The 21,182-nt window shown below is 35.0% G+C and overlaps 6 protein-coding genes across 9 annotated transcripts; 3 read left to right on the top strand and 3 right to left on the bottom strand.

Annotated features, from left to right (window-relative positions):
* The first annotated feature begins 654 nt into the window (after window positions 1–654).
* On the top strand, window positions 655–3,805 carry LOC101899360 (dystrophin-1). 2 transcript variants are annotated; one of them, XM_005183281.4, is made up of 10 exons: window positions 655–978; window positions 1,040–1,162; window positions 1,235–1,451; window positions 1,529–1,778; window positions 1,896–2,186; window positions 2,251–2,533; window positions 2,599–2,692; window positions 2,775–2,892; window positions 2,960–3,131; window positions 3,188–3,805. In XM_005183281.4, the coding sequence occupies exons 1-10, from the start codon at window positions 966–968 to the stop codon at window positions 3,550–3,552; spliced, it is 1,926 nt and encodes a 641-aa protein (XP_005183338.1). In that variant the 5' UTR covers window positions 655–965; the 3' UTR covers window positions 3,553–3,805. The 2 variants fall into 2 exon arrangements, with proteins under 2 accessions (XP_005183338.1, XP_011292439.1); XM_011294137.3 differs by having other exon boundaries at window positions 656–978; window positions 2,957–3,131.
* Window positions 3,806–3,906: 101 nt separating this feature from the next.
* LOC101897970 (probable ATP-dependent RNA helicase DDX46) lies at window positions 3,907–8,709 on the bottom strand. Of its 2 annotated transcripts, XM_020036669.2 has the most exons (7): window positions 8,635–8,709; window positions 8,439–8,555; window positions 8,316–8,374; window positions 7,783–8,070; window positions 6,625–7,720; window positions 5,252–6,252; window positions 3,907–5,165 (listed from the first exon to the last, which is right to left on the bottom strand). In XM_020036669.2, exons 3-7 carry the CDS (start codon window positions 8,330–8,332, stop codon window positions 4,121–4,123), a joined length of 3,447 nt encoding a protein of 1,148 aa, XP_019892228.1. In that variant the 5' UTR covers window positions 8,333–8,374; window positions 8,439–8,555; window positions 8,635–8,709; the 3' UTR covers window positions 3,907–4,120. The 2 variants fall into 2 exon arrangements, with proteins under 2 accessions (XP_019892228.1, XP_005183330.1); XM_005183273.4 differs by having other exon boundaries at window positions 8,439–8,682.
* A 247-nt stretch (window positions 8,710–8,956) lies between these two features.
* Window positions 8,957–11,272, top strand: LOC131800756 (putative nuclease HARBI1). Of its 2 annotated transcripts, none has more exons than XM_059118442.1 (6): window positions 8,957–9,162; window positions 9,218–9,394; window positions 9,499–9,898; window positions 9,952–10,054; window positions 10,342–10,886; window positions 11,000–11,272. In XM_059118442.1, the coding sequence occupies exons 2-6, from the start codon at window positions 9,227–9,229 to the stop codon at window positions 11,128–11,130; spliced, it is 1,347 nt and encodes a 448-aa protein (XP_058974425.1). In that variant the 5' UTR covers window positions 8,957–9,162; window positions 9,218–9,226; the 3' UTR covers window positions 11,131–11,272. The 2 variants fall into 2 exon arrangements, with proteins under 2 accessions (XP_058974425.1, XP_058974426.1); XM_059118443.1 differs by having other exon boundaries at window positions 8,958–9,162; window positions 9,579–9,898.
* A 122-nt stretch (window positions 11,273–11,394) lies between these two features.
* Window positions 11,395–12,755, bottom strand: LOC131800757 (uncharacterized). The gene is made up of 3 exons (XM_059118444.1): window positions 12,389–12,755; window positions 11,965–12,095; window positions 11,395–11,905 (listed from the first exon to the last, which is right to left on the bottom strand). The coding sequence occupies exons 1-3, from the start codon at window positions 12,520–12,522 to the stop codon at window positions 11,604–11,606; spliced, it is 567 nt and encodes a 188-aa protein (XP_058974427.1). The 5' UTR covers window positions 12,523–12,755; the 3' UTR covers window positions 11,395–11,603.
* Window positions 12,756–15,719: 2,964 nt separating this feature from the next.
* LOC131800758 (glucose-induced degradation protein 8 homolog) lies at window positions 15,720–16,935 on the top strand. Its single transcript, XM_059118445.1, has 4 exons — window positions 15,720–15,986; window positions 16,053–16,278; window positions 16,339–16,510; window positions 16,567–16,935. Exons 1-4 carry the CDS (start codon window positions 15,869–15,871, stop codon window positions 16,738–16,740), a joined length of 690 nt encoding a protein of 229 aa, XP_058974428.1. The 5' UTR covers window positions 15,720–15,868; the 3' UTR covers window positions 16,741–16,935.
* Window positions 16,936–17,417: 482 nt separating this feature from the next.
* LOC131800759 (nucleoporin Nup35-like) lies at window positions 17,418–18,735 on the bottom strand. Its single transcript, XM_059118446.1, has 2 exons — window positions 17,760–18,735; window positions 17,418–17,691 (listed from the first exon to the last, which is right to left on the bottom strand). The coding sequence occupies exons 1-2, from the start codon at window positions 18,641–18,643 to the stop codon at window positions 17,547–17,549; spliced, it is 1,029 nt and encodes a 342-aa protein (XP_058974429.1). The 5' UTR covers window positions 18,644–18,735; the 3' UTR covers window positions 17,418–17,546.
* Between the last annotated feature and the right edge of the window lie 2,447 nt (window positions 18,736–21,182).

The following is a 21,182-nucleotide window of genomic DNA, read 5'->3' on the forward strand; positions in this document are numbered from 1 at the left end:
TTTCAATAATAAGTTAATTTCTTTATAATTATATTTGACATTAATATACCTAGCCATGACTTCAAGCTTCTTATGTACTTACAGCTTAAATCCTGATAATGTGGGTTAATCCGGATACAATATTGTATCTATAAAATTTTACATCGCGTAAATGTGTAAATAGTTTATGTAAAGTACAATAAAAAGGTGTTTCATGGCTACACGTTGATTTATTTTTTTTCCTGAATATGCCCGAATTCAGTTTCTCCTGTTTCTGTATTTGTTATTTGAATAAAAAACAATATTTTCAAAGTTAGTGGTTAAAAAAGTATTTATTTTGTCTGGTACAATAAATTCCAAGGTATTCTTTTTGCGCCTGAACACATTATTTTTATTTTAGCAGTCCTGTAATGTCAAAATACATAAACAGTTTCTGTATGTGTACGTATAATTTTAAATAGTATAATAAATTATTTTGAAAGTGTTTAAATTCTGTCGAAATTTAAATTCACATATATTTTCATTTTTGGGTATATGCAAAAGCATATTAGGAACTCGATATAGTGAGCAAATCGCGGCGTTCCAGGAGAAAAGTGGCAAATAAACAATAGTAAATATGAAATTACCTGATTCTAGCTTCAGGGTTGTGTTTTTCAAAATCAATAAACCTGCTCTTCCTTGTAATGATTGTATTACGTTCCCATTATCTGAGTTAATGGGGCTGCCTGTATTGTTGCACCATGATAGCAACACAGCTATTGTGATTGACGAACAGTGCGGGTAACATTGCGTGACAGAAATGTAAACAATATTCAAAATTGACTTTGACACTTCTTTTAACGAATTAAGCGGGCACTCAATGAATAAAAAGAATTAAAAAGTGATTAAAACGCGATAAAACCATAAAAGTGTGTTGAAGGCAATACCTCATAGAATTAACATTAGGAATCTTTAGTCTTCCCTGGTCAGCCCTTAAGTGAAGAAACATGGAGGAAACAGGTTTGAGAATCTATTTCATTTCCAACTCATAACTAACACTTGCTTTCCGTGATCCTAACAGGTGGTTTTCATTTTCCTACATTAACCAATATCCTAAATGAACTTCAGGCTGAATTTGAGGGATACAAATTTACAGTATACAGATGTGCGGCAAAATTTGTTAAACTGCAGAAAATTGTTTTCAGTGAGTTATATTTTTGATTCCAACTTAAAAATTATTTATTAGTTTTTTTTTTATATTATTTATTCCTCTTAGCCAATAATATTCCGTATAAGTTGGTGCTCGCTGTTATGGATCGTCATGGAATGCATGATGATGTTAATTTAATGGTACCGCCATTTCAATTGACGTCTTTAATACATGATATTTTCTTTGCCTGCGAGAAATTAGGACATTTTACAAAAGTGTCCACATATTCCTTGGAGTCTGCAACTGCAATTCTTTCGAATCTTTTTTGGAATATATTTGACCCGTAAGTATGAACCAGGGTCATAATGATGAAATATCTAATGCATACTCATATTTATTACATACTCTACATTGTGACAGACATAGACGACATTCCATTTCTTTACTTGAAATAAAGATGACATTCCTCTTACTCTGCAAGCTCTATGCCTCCGATCAGATGGTAATGGAGTTTTATAGTCTTTTAAAAAATTATAAAACGAAATGTGTTCCCAAACTTAATTTTGAATATATGTTAAGCATTCTGGCCAAAATATTTGCATATCTTGGAGAAGGAGCTGCGTATGGTGCACAGAATATTGCTTTGATTTTGGATCAGTGTTATTCCAGGGTAAGACACTTTTATCTTTTTTCCGTATCGTTAGTTGTTTCGGATAAAATATTGCTCTAGGAACTCCACTGTTTTTAGTTCTGTTGGACTTTATAATAACATTTTTTTTATTATCAGTGCCACAACCTGTCTGGACTGACGGACTATCAATTCCTTTGTTTGTGGACCACAACACAAACCCGATTCCTTATATATGCTAATCTGATTGCATTAATCAAGCGAATTGAAGATACGGAAAGACTAATTCATCTCAACACCTGTGCATCGTGCTGTTTGGATAAAATTACAGGAATTCGTTTCAAATGCCAGACGTGTAAGGACTTATCACTGTGTCTAAAATGCTTTGCAACTGGTTATACAAATAATAAGCACGGAATCGGTCACCGCATGTATGAAGTTTTTACAGAAGTAAGCGTTTTAATAAAAAATAAAAACTTTAATACTTTAATATTTAAATACTATAATCAAACAGGATATTCCACCAAAAAAATTTTCATACTATTTGTCAAAATTATGTAGCGGAGTATTTTGTGCAGCTAAAAAATCGAGCGAGGAAAGCAAAGGGTTTGCGAATGAAACAATAACACAAAATGACACTGAACTTGTTACGATAGCCACAAACAGATCATCGAATGCATCTACAATTAGCGTTAAGACATCTCATGCTAAACCGATTTCCATTGAGAAACCAGTTATAGCAGCGAAGGACAAGGCAAATATTCAGATAAAACAAAGTCCCAAGTCAGACGTCGATGGTACGAATAATTAAATTTTCAATGATTCATATATTTCTTATATTTTTAATTTGCATTATTTATAGCTTCTATAGCTTGTCTAACAACAACAGCATCGACCGCTGTAAATGTCTCTGAAAAGTTACAAAACATAATTGACAAACTTTTGCATCAGAATGAGTAAGTTTAACCCATAAGCTATTAAAGCTATCTTATCAATCTAAACTTTGAGTAAAAGATAATGATCTTAATTTAATTGCAGAAAACTCGAAGATCAACTTAAATGTATAGATACATCAACAGCAGATGAAATCTCTGTGTTCTTAAGAAAACATCAGCAATTTTTGAATGACATTATAATGGAAATGCGAAATTTTTCGGTGAGAATAACAATAATAACATTAGGAAGAAGTAAATAATGATCCATGTAATTCTTATGTATAGCAGAATTCATCGGCAAGCATTAAAACATTTCCCCCCTCCAGTACACCAAATCGTTGGGGCCATCTTACCACATCTCCTAATATCGACAATGTAAGCGCTGTTGTGAATGTAAAATCGATATGCGGAACGAATCTCCCTATAAGCTACACTACTAAAGATAATTTAACTCATTCAAGTAAGTGATTTCAAATTCTAAAAAAATAATTCATGTTCTTAGACCAAATTCCCTAGTTAATGGAGCCGACCTAAATCGCACTTACTTAGATGCAAACAAATCCGATTACTCAATCAATGATTTGAGTTCTTGGTTTAACCAGAGGCGCTTCTCATCACTTCCACCAATTTCACTGAACTCGAATCAGCAACCTCTATCCGTACTAGCCGAAGTGCCGTCACATCACGAACTCACTTATTACGGTGTTAATCCACGTGAAACAGAAATGGCGAACTTTAAGCTTTTATTAAATAAAGTTAAGGAAATTGTTGATGACTCCCACAGCGACAATACGGATTTATCCGAAGCAACCCAAAACTTAGAGAACGTATTGGACTCAATTATAAACACTGCTGAATGTCGGAGAAAAAGTCTGAATTGAGATGTAATTTGAACAGTATTATTAGGGCAAGAAAATTTACAATGTATTTAATACTCCAAGTTGTATGAAATTAAACGTGCCTTTTAAATTTGTTTTACCTACATGATTGAGAGTATAGCGAACTTCCAGATTTCCAATAGCGATGTTTAGCATAGAAATATTAAAGCTAAAATAATTAGTTAAATAAGGATTGTCTACATATTTTCTAAATAACAGTGTAATGAGTAAAATAAAATCACACGAAGTAGTTAAATGGAAATGTATTTATTTACAGTAAAAACAGTCTTGATCTTTACCAACAAAATCGAAGGAATCGTACCTAATGCAACCAAAAAATCATAATAAAAAACACGGTTCTGGTCAAAATTGGAAATATTCCAAACATTTGGATCTTCTCCCTTTATTAGTTTTTTAGGTCTTTAAAAATCGTTACGATTCTTTGTCTTATATTTCTAGAACTTAGACCGAAAAATAGAGCAATTATAAAATGATCAAATAGTTTCTTAACTAGATTTACCGCAAGTCTATTGTGACCGTTATCATTAAACTGCGAATCTTGTCTGGCCATTTATAAAACTTTATATCTGCCTTTATTGAAGACATGATGTGCTGAGCTCAGTTTCAACAACTCCTCTTTGATAAGGCGGGTTATTTCTCGCTTGGCTTTCTGGACAGCTAATTCGCTGCAGCTTTCTATTGCCAAATACAATTTACGTTCGCCTTCGGGTGGATTCTTGCCTGGCGGAACATACGTTCCACGCACTGTGAGACCAGCTTCGGAATATTCTGATATTTGGGCCAATGCCTCTTTCGACGTTACCTTCCAACGTGCCTGCTGTGGGAAATCGTTGATCTCCAGCTCTTCCTCATACTTTGTGAAGGAGTTAGCTTGATTTGGCAAAAGGCCCGATGCAGCACCTTCCTCGTCATCTTTAGGCTGATAGTTGAGTTTGTTATTGAGTTTGGCAGCCAACTGTTCTACTACGGAACGGGCAGTAATCATTGGCTGTGTAGCACTGGAACCCTTAAGTATGGCTTCGGCTGCAACTTGTGTACATGCCTTACCATCGGCACCCAAATTCTTGTTGGTACTAATTTTGGAAGCCAACCGTTTGGCTAACTCAAGCTTGTCAGAACCAACAGGATTGGCACCTGCTGCAGTATTTCCACCAGCAATGACAGTACTGCCAGACGCAGGAGCAGTGGCTACCATAGTAACGGCTGGCGTTGGCACTGATGTATCTTTCACAGTGCGCTTAGCTGCAAATAGTTGCTCGATTTGTTGATCAATATCATTCTCTATGTCTTCTTCGTCATCGGAATCCGCCAGGCCCAATGCAGCCTTTTGCAGTTTTTTGCTCTCCTTAGCCGCATTGGCTTCTTGCTCGTCAAATTTAAACCCTTTACCGCTAAAACCACCTCCTGTGTGTACTTTCTTTCCTTCGGCCTCCTGGCCAGCTTTGTACTCATTCCAAAGTTTCTGCAGGTCTTCAGGAACCGGAGTTTCTGATAATTCCAAAGCTCTTATGATATCACCAGCATAGCGCCCTTGGTCATATGTCAAAAATGTCCATGCGCTTCCTTTCTTACCCGCTCTACCTGTTCGACCACATCTAAATAATGATAATAATAAAAATCAATATATTTGGTTTCGTTTTAACACGGAATCCTAATGAATATCATATCAATGCCAACATACCTGTGAACATAGTCCTCATAATGATTGGGAACATCATAATTTACAACTAAAATCAAATCCTTGACATCTAAGCCACGCGCTGCTACAGATGTAGCTATTAAAAGACGCACCTTACCAGATTTAAAATCTAATATCGTTGAGTCTCTATCGAATTGATCTATTCCGCCATGTAAACTCATACACGGGTAGGAAGCCTTCATTAGGTCTCTCAAAAGAATATCGGCGTTCTCTTGCTTATCGACAAACACAATAATGCTACCCTTTTCTTGGTAAATGCCCAACAATTCCAACAGCTTGAAGAATTTGGCATCGTCTTCCATTATGGCTACATGTTGTTCCACATCTTTGCAAACGACGGATCGTCCGCCAACAATTACTTCAATTGGCTTCTTGAGAATACGTCTGGCTAAAGCCTCCATTTGTCTTGGAAAGGTTGCACTAAACATAACCGTTTGACGGTCTGGCCTTACATTATCAATGATACGCATTACCTGAGGTTCGAAACCCATGTCGAACATACGATCAGCTTCGTCCAAAACAATGTAGGTGACACGACGTAAATTAGTCACCCGGCCCGAATTGGCTGCCAACATATCTATCATGCGCCCTGGTGTACAGACAATTATTTCGGCTCCACGTTTCAGCTCGGCGATCTGTTCAAACATGCCCGTACCACCATAGACGCAAACGACGCGCAAATTCAAACTTTTGGAGAATTTTCGAATATCCTTGCCGATTTGCATACACAATTCACGGGTCGGAGCCATTATTATCGAAATAGGTCCATCACCATCTTCCAGTTCTGGCTGATCGAGAATGTGCCTAAACATGGGTAAAATGAATGCTAGCGTTTTGCCACTGCCAGTTTTTGCAATACCTATTAAATCTCGCCCAGACATAATTGCCGGAATCGCTTGGCACTGGATGGGTGTGGGCTTGTCGAAGCCTAATTTACGTAAAATGTCCATTTCCTTTTTACTGACGCCACAGTGTGCCCAAGTCTGCATGAAAAAAAAAAAAAAAAAAAAAAAAAAAACAAATAAAAGAATCAATTGAGAAGGCAAATCTCAAAGGAGAAAGTAACAACCATGGATTAACAAAATAAACTACATTCCAAATAGAGCAACTATATTAATCATATTTTTTAAGACTAAAAACAATGTCAAAAACATATTGTTTTAAGTCTACCCTTTAGGTATTAGCATTTAAGGCAATTTCAAGGCAAGATAGTAATAAAATGATTTTAAATGAAATTTAGGCACACAAAAAAAAAAAAAAAAACATTTTGAAAAAAAATCGAAAATTTACGGGCGTATTGACAACAACCTAAAATATACTAATTAGGTAAATTGCGTATAAAAGAAAAACATTACCTTAATGGGTTTGGGACAACCTTTGCCCTTGACCTGTACGCCTTCCAAATCAGCTCGATATTTTTCCACTTCTTGTTGTGTCATACGTGCCAATTCGGGTACCTCAACGTAAAAGTTTTTACGAAATGATGCATATTCAACGCCGGAATGATCTATTTTGGGCAAGTCCTTGCGATGTTTATTTGCCAAGCTAGCAGCAGTATCTTTAATATCTTCCAGTTCTTCTTCACTCGAATACTCCAAGCTGTCCATATTTTGCTCTATTAATTCTCCTTTGTTTTTATTTACCGTGGACTTCTTTTTGGCCATGCCGGTCAAAATAACAACACCCTGCTGTTTTTTGGGTTGCGTAATGATATGATTGACTTGTCTCACTTCTTTGGCCACCTCCTGCATATAAGCATCCAAGGGATCAATCTCGTCGTTTTCTTCGGCCTCAGCCGACAATTTTGCGGCTGCCGCTTCTTTTTTGGAATATTCCTCTTCTTCTCTGACCTTTTTCAACTGCTCAACTTTGAGTTCTTCTTCTTCTCGCAAAGCTTCAATTTTTGCTTTCGCGGCAATAACAATGCTCTTCGATGATTTTAGTCTATCAACTTTTTCATCCTCATCGTCATCCCTAGGTTTCTTTATGCGATGAAATTTTGAAGGTGGTGAGTCGGGCTCTTTACTGAGATCAACTGTGGCAATTGTGTTGTCTTCTTCTTCGGATTCATCTTCAAGACTCCATTTTTTGGAAACAATATTTGTAGTGGGCGGGGGCAACAACGATTTTAGGTCTTTTTTATTGGCTTCCAGTTCTTTAAGCTTTCTCTCAGCACGCCAACGTTCAATGCGTTCACGGCGTTTTATCATTTCCAGCTCCAGTCGTCGTTGTTCTTCTTCTTTATCAATTTCTTCCTCCTCCGGCGATGAGCTGCTTGAATCTTCATTGATGACAATTGTTGCGGGAGGAGCTGGTTTTGTCTGGTTTTCCTCAACAATCTTTTCACGAATAAGTTCCCGTTGACGTTCCCGTTCTTTGTCCCGTTCTCTTTCGCGATCCCTTTCACGTTCTTTCTCTCTTTCCCGATCACGTTCTCTTTCCATTTGACGCCTAAAAGCGAATAATTTCATAAAAATGATTCTGGGTTATTTCTGAAACAATTTGTTGCTTACATCTTTTCCCGTTCGTATTCCTTCAACTTTGATTGGGATGGTGACTCCCTTCTTCGTTTTTCCTCCCGTCTGCGGTCAAAATCGCGATGATCACGCTCGTTTCTATCCCTCTTTCGTTCATCGCGGTTGCGACTGCTGCTACTCGCACCGTTTCCATTGCGGGAAGATCGCTCCTTTGGAGACCTAGACCTACTCCTTGAATAACGGCGTTTTCTCTCGCGTTCTCGCTCACGTTCCCTCTCATAATCTCGGTCCCGGTCACGTTCTCTTTCGCGGTCACGATCCCTTCTACAAGAAATATAGGCATTAAAAATGGAATATAACAACGCTTGTCTCTAAAAATTGCCCCGTGAAACGAAAAACACAGATTTGCGATACCCAATTTGGGCCATAGGTGTCCACAAAAGTAAAGACCCTTATTTCGATAGAATATGAGCAAGATTTAAAATTTATCTTCTTCTCCTTAATTCTAAGGATTCGCACACCACGCTAATTGTTCCTCGGTCACTATTGCAAATGACTTGAACACTTACCCAGAACTTTTCGACATTTTTAAAATCCCGCGTTGCAAGATAACGTATGGAATAGGATACTGCAAAGGAATTAAACAAAATATTATAATATTTCTTAAAATTAAAATAATGCAATGCACAAACTTGGGAAACAACAGGAAAATGCCGGACCAATAATCGCACAAAGCTTTCACTCACGGCACTCACGGTATTTGTTCGCTTTGTATTTAAAAATCGTGTATTCTTAAGATTGACTCACAACTGTTGATATTTTTTATGAAAATTTATTTAATTTTCTTAATTTTACCAATTATTTTTTTATTTTGACAGCAGCACTAACCACACAAGAATGTTGTTCGATTTTTTCTCCGGTGCAAATGGTTCCCGTAGCCGCTGTCTAAACAATTACGCCGTTTAGACACGGGAGAATAAGGAAATAACCGATAAAGGCCAATAATCAAAACAAAAGAAACAATGTAGCTAGGCTTTCACAGATCGACATATCGATGTAGGGCATTCGTGCGCAGAACAGTGCGTTTGCGTTATTTCTCTTATGTGGTGTTTCCACGGCACTTGATTCGCTCTCTATTCGTTGTTTGGCCCTAAACTACGGAAAAACTACTTAATTCTCCACACAAAATTTCCAGAGCGAACACTCATATTTTTACATTGTTCAAATCAAATCACTCTCAGAACAACGAAAAAATATGTCCCATCACTAAAAAATGAGAGCATTTATCGAAAATGTGTCATATTTGTCAACCGCTTGTCAAAAAATAAACAAATTATTGTGTCCGTTGCGAAAGTAATTGAAGAATTTTTAATTAATAAAAATGTGTGTGAATTCAATGGAAACGATAAATTAAATGTGAGAGAACAAAAACGCGTTTTTCATATAACCTATATTAGTTATTTTTTCATAGGAGTGTACAATGGAGAAGAAAAAGAAATTTGTGAAAAAACTAATTATAAGTCGAAGAAGGCTCGCGTCTTTCACCTTGTTTGAAAAAGACAGTTGCGATGTAAGGAAGCTGCTAACTCTGGTGAATGCCTTGGAATTCCACACATTGTATGAATCGGAACGATTGTGTTGGCAAAGGGTAATGTGTGTCTGTCCGATACAACGGAACAAGATTAATCCGTATTTCTTGAGAGAACTGCGAATTGTAAATATTTGACCATTGAGTTTTTGCAATCATTTCAGTTTCGATCTCAATACTTTTGGGAAATAGATTGCCAAAAAGCAGATGAGAAATGCTTCAAAAATAACTTTCGGGTCAGCAGAGAGGTTTTCAATAAATTGTGTGAATTGCTAAATGGGCTACAAAAATCTAATACAAATATGCGAGAGGCAATACCATTGGAAAAAAGAGTTGCAATAGGTTTATATACCTTGGGATCTTCTGCCGAGTACCGCACAATAGCAAACATGTTTGGAGTTGGAAAAAGTACAGTGTGTAAAATACTCTTGCAGTTTTGTAATGAGGTCTGGAGAATTCTTGCTCCAATTTATTTAAAAAATTTCCCCTTAACAAGAGAAAAGATAGAAGTACTCTGTCAAGAATTTGAAATACTAGGGTTTCCGCAATGTATAGGTGCTCTGGGTGAGTTTTGAAAAGTTGTATTTAAATTATTATTATTATGTTAACGTTTGCAGACGGTTGCCACATTGAGGTTCATCCATCCAAGGAAGACGCTACAGATTACTACAACTACAAGGGATGGTACTCAGTCGTACTCCTTGCATTGGTAGATGCGAGGTAAGTACTAACTTTTACATTTTCTTTACTTTTTATATCCTACGCCCCACTATGGTGCAGGGTATTGTGTCGTGAGATAGACGCCTACTTCTCATGGGTCTTCATCAGACTTCAGGTTTAGTGTGCATCAAATGGGATGAAATTGGACACAAGTGGCCGAATTAAGCCAAAAATAAACCTATTATATTTGGTGCACATAACAACAGTATTGTAACGTATCATAAAGTCTGCCGGTCCGACTTTTATCCTTTTATAACTGCTTTCTACATGCTTTTTTTTTATTTTAGATGTCGTTTCATTTATGTTAGTTGTGGGAGTCCAGGACGTTGCAACGATTCTCAGATCTTTGAAGGTTCTTCCCTCAAACAGCAGCTTAACGAATGCAGTCATTTAAAGGAAGTAAAGCGAAATATTTTGGGCGTTGAGGTTCCTGCCCTTATAATCGGCGATTCGGCATTCAAATTAAGCGACAAGTTGATGAAACCTTATCCATTTCAATTATCACAAAATCTCGAGCAAAAATGCTTTAATTACGCATTGTCAAAATCACGCAGAGTAGTTGAAAATGCCTTTGGCCACCTTAAGGCACGTTTCCGACGAATCGGAAAAGGCATAGATAATGCTCTAAAGTATGCCAATGCAGTCATATTATCTTGTTGTGCTCTTCATAATTTTCTCAGCGAGCACAATGATGTTGTTAACGACAAGTGGTTGAAAGCATTACAATCAGTTGAGGCAAATAGATCCTATCCTGAAGAAATAATAATTCTTGCAGATCAAAGCAGCGGCCATAATGGCGAAGAAATACGAAATGCTATTTCAATATATTTATGTACGTATTATTGTTCTTAGTAAAATGCTATTGTCAAACAAGAGTTGACATAAGCACATTAAATATATGTAGGCATTCATTTTTTAAATATATATTCTTTACTATTTTTTAAGCGCAAAAAAATTGTTGTAACGATGAGGATAACTTGTACAATATTGATGAAGCTAATTCATTTTTAAATGTGGAGGAAGAATATACGTTCCCTTCTGGAGAAACTGTCTGTAATTTGCAAGATATAAATTAGTATATTAGTATTATTCATTTTCATTTATTTCGTCAGAATTCATTATGTTTCATTAATATAGTTTATGTTATTTTTAGATAACTATGTACATATTTAAGCTGCATTTTGAAGAATTTGTTTAATTGTTTTTGAAAATAAAAAAAAGGTGTATAAATATATATATATATATATATATATATATATATATATATATATATATATATATATATATATATATATATATTTTTTTTTTTTTTTTTTCATATCTACTACCATTCCGCCCATACATACTCAAAATAATTTTTGTATATATTTTTAATTTTAGAAAAAAACAAATGTTACATTGAATGATAAATAAAATGTATAACATTGAAACGATAAAAATTAAAACTAATCAAAGTATTTAATTAATATAGTAAGAGCAAACTATAATTAAAGGAAATATAAGCAGTTTAAAAGAAAAGTCGTTACATATCATAAATATATATTCAATTTTAAGCATTTCTTAAAAAATCTACCAAAGCCTTTTGTACTTCCGCTTCCCTTTCCACAAAGCTTCTTAACAAAGCCTCTTTCTTCTCTTCTATAGCCTCCTTTCTTTGTTCTATCTCTATTAACATATCAATTTTTCTTTCCACCTTTTCAGCATGCTCTTTTTCCCTTTTTCTCTTTTTCGATGATGATGTGAATGGTAATTCCGACGATAGGTCAATAGGTAATTGTGAAGAGGAACTAGGAATGATTGGTGAAGAGGGTGGGGAGTTGGACATTTCGCATGTCAATATGGCATCAATATCTGTGCAATATACAACGTGAGAATAACAAATATATATTTTTTATTAATTTTATTCTTACCATTGACACTGTCCAAAACAAGGAACTCAGTATTGTAGGTCTTGCAAGGTGCTAACAACATTTCCATTTCTTTATATAGCTCCCAATCTGATGGTGAACCTCCGGTTGTACCAACTAGGCGCTTTTCCTTCCTATAAAAAAACATGGTTTTTATAAAGTAAATAAAAACATACTTTACAGATTGTAAATATTCAAAAGTAAAGAAGCTATCATCTTGCAATATGTATCTACAACAAGAGTGTTGGAAGACAAACTTTCTGTCATTCTTAACTTAAAATGACAAGTTCCGAGAATATTGTACCTATCCTTGGATAATATCGAACGAATTTTGATGCAAACAAACACATCCGCATAAGCTCCTCCCACCATGATCGAAGTCGGAGGCAATGAAACTTCATGCAAATTGAAATGTTCAAAAACATACCTAAATCTCGCAGCCATGTTGTGCATCTTGGTTTTTATTTCGTGGGATGTATACAAAAACCCATGTTTCCCGAGTTCGGATGCCATTTCTTGAAGAATGTGGCTATTTTTTCGACATCCACGTAGCTGGCTCATAAATAATCCCCACACTTCCAACAAAGCCCGTTCACTTATTATACTCCATTTGTTGGGAGTTTTTCGGATACCTAAAACAATAAAACATTATTCTTCGTTATGTTAGTATTTTTACTCACATTTTTTTTCGAACTGAGCCATTTTTAATAATTTTTCTTTAAATTAAAAAAAAAACGAAAAATTGTGTATAACTATAAATGAAGTTGTCAGATGTAACTACGAACGTATCGTGGGAACAGGTTAGTTCGTGTACGTGATTCTGAGAGCAAACAACGTCATTCAATTTACCGTGTGAACATGCTATTAAGTGGGTTCTTAGCGATCGTTGTTGAAATTTAGGATGGTACAATAATGACGTTACAGAAATTCAGCGCCTAGGCTATGCCCGCTTCCTGTGAGAATTATTCAAAATTATAACCAACAAGTTCTCCTCATTTATTTGATATTTTCCTCATCATTTTCTTTCAAAAATATGATTTCCCAATATAAAAAGAGTTGTAATTTGGCAAATGAAACTACGTTTTTTATTCCGCATAGAACTTGTTATTATCTGTAATGCTTATGCCGCAATGTTGGGCCATGGTTATCCTTATTTTATATGTCATTTTTTGTTAAAAATATAATTTTTCTTTGTGCATAGTTGACAACATGATAAAATTATATAATTTTATAATTATATAGATTAATCATGGTATTTAAAATAAATGACTTTACCTCCTTAATTTTTTCTAATCATTTCATTTCATTTTCATTTATTTCATACAATTCAATATAAATAAGCCAACATGGCCAAAATCTTATATTAACATACAACAGTATAAAAACAGTCTATAACCAAATTAATCTAAAAAACTAAATAAATAACAAAAATTATCAACGAATAGTAAAATATATAAAAAAAAAGTAATAATAATAATAATCATCGTAAAATGAGTGAGGTAAACTAATTTTAAATAAATGCACCCACCTCTGCATTTTTTATAATTTGCTTTGTTTAATTTCACTGCATAGAAAACAGGCTCCCATCTCTGATTTGATATGCAATGATTTTAAATATGCATTTTGACAATCAGATGTTGTCAAATGAATAATTTTGAAAAAATTGTGAACATATGATTGCATGACTTTACCTTCTTAATTTTACCATGATTCTAATATCGAATGCAGAGCTGCTTGTCCTTTGATTCAAGTTGTCTTACATATTTACTGAGCGCATCGATATCTGTATGTGTGGGTCATAATCATTACTATCTCACACATTATTTTATGTGGCAGCGCATAAGGTCATTTATTTTTAAATGTTAGATTTTCCCTGCGTCTCACCCGATCTCAAAAGAATGTACAAAATACTTTGTACATATGGTAACATACATGGTGCAATAAGGAGGTAGAACAGCTTCGTAAAACTACAGAAATACAGTCTTGAGGCTATGCCCGCTTCCTGTCAGAATTATTCAAAATTATAGGCAACAAGTTGTTTTCATTTATTGATATGTTTTGTTCATTTTTGAAATGAGTCGAATAGCGCGAAAGATGAATTAAATGCTATATGACCCTAAGTTTTCAATTTCTTTCAATTCCATGGCAAATCTGGTTAATATCATTAATGCGTGCCCCGCAATTTAAGTTTCTTCCCATCATTGATTTTGAAAATATTCTGTTTTTATTTTTCAAAACAACAAATACATACACAAAATTGGCAGAAGTCAGGCACACTTAAAAAAAAAATTGTAATAAAAAAATTGCTAGCTCTACCTTACCTTTTTATTGTACCATGGTAACGTATGATTTACAATGTTTTTCGTAGCATTCAAAATTAAAAAAGTAAAAAAAGCGTGATGTTCAACCGGCAGATCTTTATGAAAATAAGATTTAATTTTGCGAAAGACCACAAAGTAAGCGTTACCATTATATGGGGCTATACCCACTAAGAAAATCTATGGCGAGTTTCACATAGCAAATTTGAAACAAATTCGTTAAAAAATGTGGCTAAAATCATAAAAATTCCGAATATCGAGAGGTACCGTTATGTGGTGGCTACCCGTTATCGTGAACCCATATGACATATATTCGAACTTGACCTACCTGCAGACTAATTAAATCTCTGTGTAAATATAAGCTTCTTATCGCAAGTTTCAATGCAGTATAAGGTGGAGAATTATTTTTTCCTAAAAATAGAACAAAGTTTGTAGAATTTGCAGAATTCCGCTAAAGGCCTCTCCTCTTTCGTACTCGTGCTAATATGATCTTCCTCTGCCAAATTTGGTAAGCTTCCTTCGCAATGTTCTGACCTTCAAGAAATGCGGTGGTTTTTCGACAATGTGGTTCAACAACTATTCACACGGCAAAGAAAACATTCTGAATTCAATTTATATCTCTAAAACGTTTTAATATATTTAGCATATCAATATTAACAAGTCCTAATGCATATACCTGTTTTCCTCTGCCCTACTCATGGTAAAATTAAGAAGGTAAGGTCATTTCAAATAACCATATATAAATATATGGTTATTTGATAAATACATATCTTGACAATGAGATGTCAAATAATTCATTTTGAAAAAATTGTAACAATATGTTTTCATGACTTTCATGACATGTTACGATGCGTAAAAATAAATACGGTTGCATTCATGGTACAATGAAGAGAAGGTAGGTCAACTTTGAAAAAATTGCAAGTATAGAGATCTACCTGTTTGGCTTGTAATGTCAGAAATAGTATCAAAACAATAGCAAAATCAAACAACTTGTTGCATTTATTTTGAATAAATAATTGGAAACCGCGAAAACTGAATGAAAGGTCAAAACTTCTTTTCAAAACCAGGTTCTATATATCTCTAAAGGATTATTTCGCTACAACAACTCTAGATTTTGTCGATGCATACGATGAAATAAACATTTTCAAAACATCCGAAATTGAATGTTTTCTGAGCAATTTTTTTGTTATTGAAAAGAAAACACATACATAAACAAATAAAGATGACATATTAAGTCAAGAAAATAAAAAAATTAAAATCATATGGTATCATAGCCCTACCTTGATATCATTGTACCATGGTTGTATTCTTCTTTACAGAAAAAAAGTTTCTTAGCAAATATCTTGTTTTATTGGCAACCCTTGTTGCTCTTCAACCAAAGTCGACTTCTGCTTCCCTATTTAACAAACCTAAACACAAAGAGGAGTTGTATGTGTATGTGTGTGTATTTTTTTATTTTTTGCTTGTAATCAACGTCGTTTGCCTTAAAAAAATAAAAATACGCGTTAAGTTGTTAACAATCAGCATTAGTTTCTTTTCATTTGTTTAAAAACGGCTTCAAAATTGGAAAAATAAGGAAAAACAAGAAAATGAGTTACAACGACAAGAACGATGGGATTACTAAAGAGGAATGGATGATGCGTTTGGAACAATTCCCGTTTAAACAAGCAGACATGAATCGATTGATCATGAATTACTTGGTAACTGGTAAGTTAGCTAGAGCTTAAAACCTCTTTGATGCATTTTTTCCATCTGCAATTTGATGTCTCCTAGAGGGTTTCAAAGAGGCGGCGGAGAAATTTCAAGTTGAGGCTGGTCTGTTGGAGCCTTCGGTGGAGTTGAATTCATTAGATGATCGTATACTGATACGCGAAGCCATACAAAATGGACGGATTCAGGAAGCGACCCAATTGGTAAATCAACTGCATCCCGAGTTGCTTGATAGCGACCGATATCTATACTTTCATTTGCAACAATTACAATTAATTGAACTTATAAGGTATTATAAATATTTGCCAGTAATATGCGTTTGACGATTTTAATAAGATTACTGTTTTAGGGCTGGAAAAATCGAAGAAGCTTTATCTTTTGCTCAAACTCGCCTCTCGGAAGCCGGGGAAGACATACCAGAGGTGCTGTGCGAACTCGAACGTACCTTGGCTTTATTGGCATTCGAAAAACCGCAGGAAAGCCCATTTTCATATCTTCTTGAGCAGTCGCATAGACAAAAAGTGAGATGCAGTTGCATTGTATTATTTGAAAATTAATAATAATGTGTTTGTTTCAGATTGCCAGTGAACTGAATGCAGCTATCTTAAAGAGTGAGCATAGTGCTGATTCTACACCCAAAATAATGTTTCTGTTAAAGTTAATTATGTGGGCACAGTCGAAATTGGATGCCCGCGAGGTCAATTATCCGAAGATGAAAGATCTTGAGAATGCAATCATTGAGCCTAAATAAATGTTTAGTTTACGATTAGACTACACGTACATGTTTTGCAATACGAAACGATTTGATGGCTTGAAGTGGCGAGGAAAGTAAATCTTTAGAAAATCACATATAATTTTAATGTACCTATCATTATATAAATCATTTGTTTACATAACATATTTTAAACCCGTAGACTTAAAATATATAATATAAACCCTAATACAATATCAAGGTGTTTTTAGAAATCTTGTTTAAATTTGACATTTCTTTTGTGTCCGAATAGATCTTTTAAACCTACATTTGACATGAAAAGATGTTGGCTTTCAAACTGGTGTAATGTCCATGTCCAAAAGAACATTTTTAACAGTCGATACAACTTCAAGTCAATCTACTAAACCATTATTTTTACAAGGTCATGGTACCTGAATTGAGTACTATTTTTTGGCCTTTAAAACTCGACTAATAAGCAGAAAAGGGGATCTGCTTAGTTTTTATATTGAAATCGCAAACTAATTATTTGTACTTAAATACACCACACACGTTGCCACAGTTGTGCAATAGTGTTGTTTAAAATCTAATATCTACTCACAACCTACGGTTTTTGTAGTAGGGCGTTGGTACTTGGTATTCAAATAAATCTATAATAATGTATGTACGGAGCATACAGATTCAAAATTTTTGCTGGGTAATGATTTGAACACATAATATCAGGATGGTATTGGTGTCGTTATAAACAATATATATTTTTCGAAACAATTTAAAAGAGATACACAATTTTTTGACAAACTATTTAGTATGAATTTTGAATAAATGCTAAAATTGCTATATTATTTCAACTACCAGCCAAAAAATAGATCCATAGCTTTGTTCATTATGCCAGAGCTTTTTTGCGGTGCATTAGCATTTGCCACAACAGATGTATCGTTTTGAGCACTTTTGTATGCTGTTTGGGCCAATGGACGAACTTTTTGTACAGTGGGTCTATAAATAAATATTAATTAAGTTAAAATGTTATCGCATAAAATGTCCTTTTGGAAAAGATTACTTACTGAGTGTTTGTTTCACAAATATTCTCTTTATCGATTATTGCTTTATCTTTGCACTGGGTAACACCTATCATTATATTATTGGCTAAGATTTTTTCATTGTAATTTAAGGCTTTGTCACATTCAAGTCTGGACGAATATTTTAGATGTACCCAATTTCCATTTTGGGAGGGAAAAACTTTATCCACAATAGTTCCACATTGAGCGAAGTGTTGCAAAATAACTGGAGTCGCACTAGAAGGAAAGCCAAAGACTGTTATCCAAAATTCAGTGTAGCGTGGAGGTTGTGGACACTGCAGTTGTGCTGCATTAATACCAGTTGTAACGTTGCCTGGCGTTCCTGGAAGTAACGGCGACATTACACCGGCTCTTGACATATTAAAGGAGTTGTTGTTGTAGGATTCATTGTATTGTGACTGGATGCTTTGATTCAAACCATAAGTAGCTGCTAAACTATTATTTGGATGTCCCATGATTGGAGTCCCAAGCTGTGATTGAGTCTGCAAAGTTCTCGTTGGTGTTTGTATTTGGTTGCGCTCGCTTCGCAGGGAATCGAAAAGACCCTGGGTTGGTGGTCCGGATATGCTTGAATTGTGATTTTGAATTGGGGTGCCCGGAAAATTCGTGTTTTGACCAACCGAGGGCGTTTGATAGCCACCAAATAATGTCTTTTGTCCCACAGCTGATCTGTTATAATCTTGCTGTGGTGAAGCTGCACCGGGCGAAGTAGCGAAACCAAACGAAAGATTCCTTGAGCCGGCTTTGTTTGGAGAAAGAGTGTTGTTTCTTGGAGTTGTTGGAGTCTGTTGCTCGCCCAATAGAAATGATGGCAAGTATGGATTGGTTGCAGGGCTACCGCTTGGACTACCTAGTGCCATCGGTTCCATTTTAAACAATAATTTAACAAGAAGTAAAGGTAATCAACAAAATGCGGGATATGTATAATTCTTCCTCTTCTTCTCTTGAAGGAAAGATTCAGGAATGAATGACACGCTGAGTCAATAATGTTACCCAACTCTAATGTGTTTCAAAAGAGATGCCATATCGTTTTATAATTTGCTCATATTTAAGTAAATTTGAATTGTCAAGGATAGGAACACAAGGAAATTGCCTTGAATATAGGTGAGAATCATGGTACAAGAATACAAGTAGATGCATCAATGCTTGGGAACATTGACATGTCGATTTATTTGTAAATGTTTCTTCAAAAATAAGTATATTTGTATATGTTTTCCTATACGACGCCAATCGGAGGTTATTATTATATGCAAATTTGAATACTTTCTCATTTGTTTGGACAGTTCATTGTCCCAGCAAATGTGTCGAAGCGACTACCTGTATTCTTCTACCATGGCTGAGAATACACAAAACGCTTGTTTGCACCACGGCTGGCTTCTTTGTAAAAGAACAAAGGAGCGTGGGTTGAACTGAAATTGAACTAATAGTCTGTTTACAGAACTTTTGTTCAAGACAGACAAGCAATTGCAGATAACCAGATAACATGGAAAAATAATATAGGTAGACGCATCGACACAGCTGCTGGGACAATGAACTGTCAAAGCAATTTTGGAATTGAAAATGTTGAATGAAAAATTATTTAAATTTTGTAGAAGTTGTTGAAAAACGCTTATTATAATAACTTCCGAATGGCGTCGTAGATGAAAAAAAAATAAAAATTCACTTATATTTGAAAAGACATGGTACAATGATATCAAGGTAGGGCTATGATACCATACATGGTACAATGAAGAGAAGGTAGGCCAACTTTAAAAAAATTGCAAGTATGGAGGTCTACCTGTTTGGCTTGTACTGTCAGAATTAGTATCAAAACAATAAAAAATCAAACAACTTATTGCATTTATTTTGAATAAATAATTGAAAACCGCGATAAGTGAATGAAAGATCAGCACTTCTTTTCAAAATCATGTACTATATATCTCTAAAGGGTTATTTCGGTACAAAAACTCTAGATTTTGTCGATGCATACGTTGAAATAAACATTTTGAAAACACCCGAATTTGAATATTTTACGGGAAAATCCACAATTTAATATCAAAACAGCTGAGTTCCCTGAGCTAAACAAGAGGAATGAAACCACCGCTCCTAATTACAATCTCCCCTCACAGAATATGCAATACTTATATTCTGATACTTTGAAAAATGACTCACCCAACTATAAAAATTCAAATATAGAATCATCTATCGAAAAACTAATCGTCACCATGAATTCTTTTATGACAAGTATGCAAAGCATGATGCAAGATATTGTGAGAAATCAATCTGTGATTATGCAAATAGTTTTAAAACAAAAATAGATAAAATTCGAATCTGTTTTTGGAACGCAAACGGCTTAAGCCAACATAAACACGAGGTCGAAAACTTTATTCACTCACTCAACATACACATTTTACTGGTATCTGAAACTCATTTCACTTCTAGAAACTGTTTTAGAATAAACGGTTACAGTACATACGACACTAAACACCCTAGTGGGAGAGCTTGCGGTGGCACCGCGGTGATAATTTCTAATAAAATTCAGCATTACCCCATGCCAGAATATAAGTTTGACCACCTACAAGCTACAACAGTTGCACTTCAACGAATACAGCTATATCTGCAATATATCTTCCTCCGAGACATAGTATAAGCAAAGATGAATTTGCACACTTTTTCTCATCTCTTGGTAGTAGATTCATTGCAGCTGGAGATTATAATGCCAAACACACCTTCTGGGGATCTAGACTTATTACACCCAGAGGTAGACAGCTTTTAAACTCCATTTCGTCCGCTAAACTGGACGTGTTATCTACTCGCCAGCCTACTTACTGGCCTTCAGACCTGCAAAAACGTCCTGACTTAATTGACTTTGCGGTAACAAAGAATATTAAGAGGGAACAAATGTCCGTGGTACCCTCGTTTGACTTGTCGTCAGACCATTCCCCAAATATAATAACATTAAATGATGTTCAACTCGCAACTTCCCCGGATTATCTACCAAATAAATATACAAACTGGATGAAGTACAAAAAATATGTCAGTACACATGTGAATTCTAACACTCCTCTAAAGTCCGGAGAAGAAATTGACAATGCAGTTAAAATATTTACTTCGATAGTCAACGCCGCTGTCAATGTTGCCACTCCCACTAAATTTTCAAAACTAGAAAATAATTCCTATAATCCATCGACCATTCGAAAACTCGTGTCTGATAAAAAGAAGGCCAGAAGAGAATGGCAGAAGCACCGATCACCTAGGTTTCGGGAAAAACTAAAAGAATGTGAAAAACTCTTACAACAAGCACTCAGATTAAATTATTGTTATTTATATTTAACAGCATTCTTCGAGTAGGGGACTTCCCGTCTGTATGGAAAGAATCTGAAATAGTAATGATTCCGAAACCTGGAAAAGATCCAACGCAGGTAAAAT

Source organism: Musca domestica, unplaced genomic scaffold (assembly GCF_030504385.1).
Source record: "Musca domestica strain aabys unplaced genomic scaffold, Musca_domestica.polishedcontigs.V.1.1 13, whole genome shotgun sequence".
Lineage (NCBI taxonomy): Eukaryota > Metazoa > Arthropoda > Insecta > Diptera > Muscidae > Musca > Musca domestica.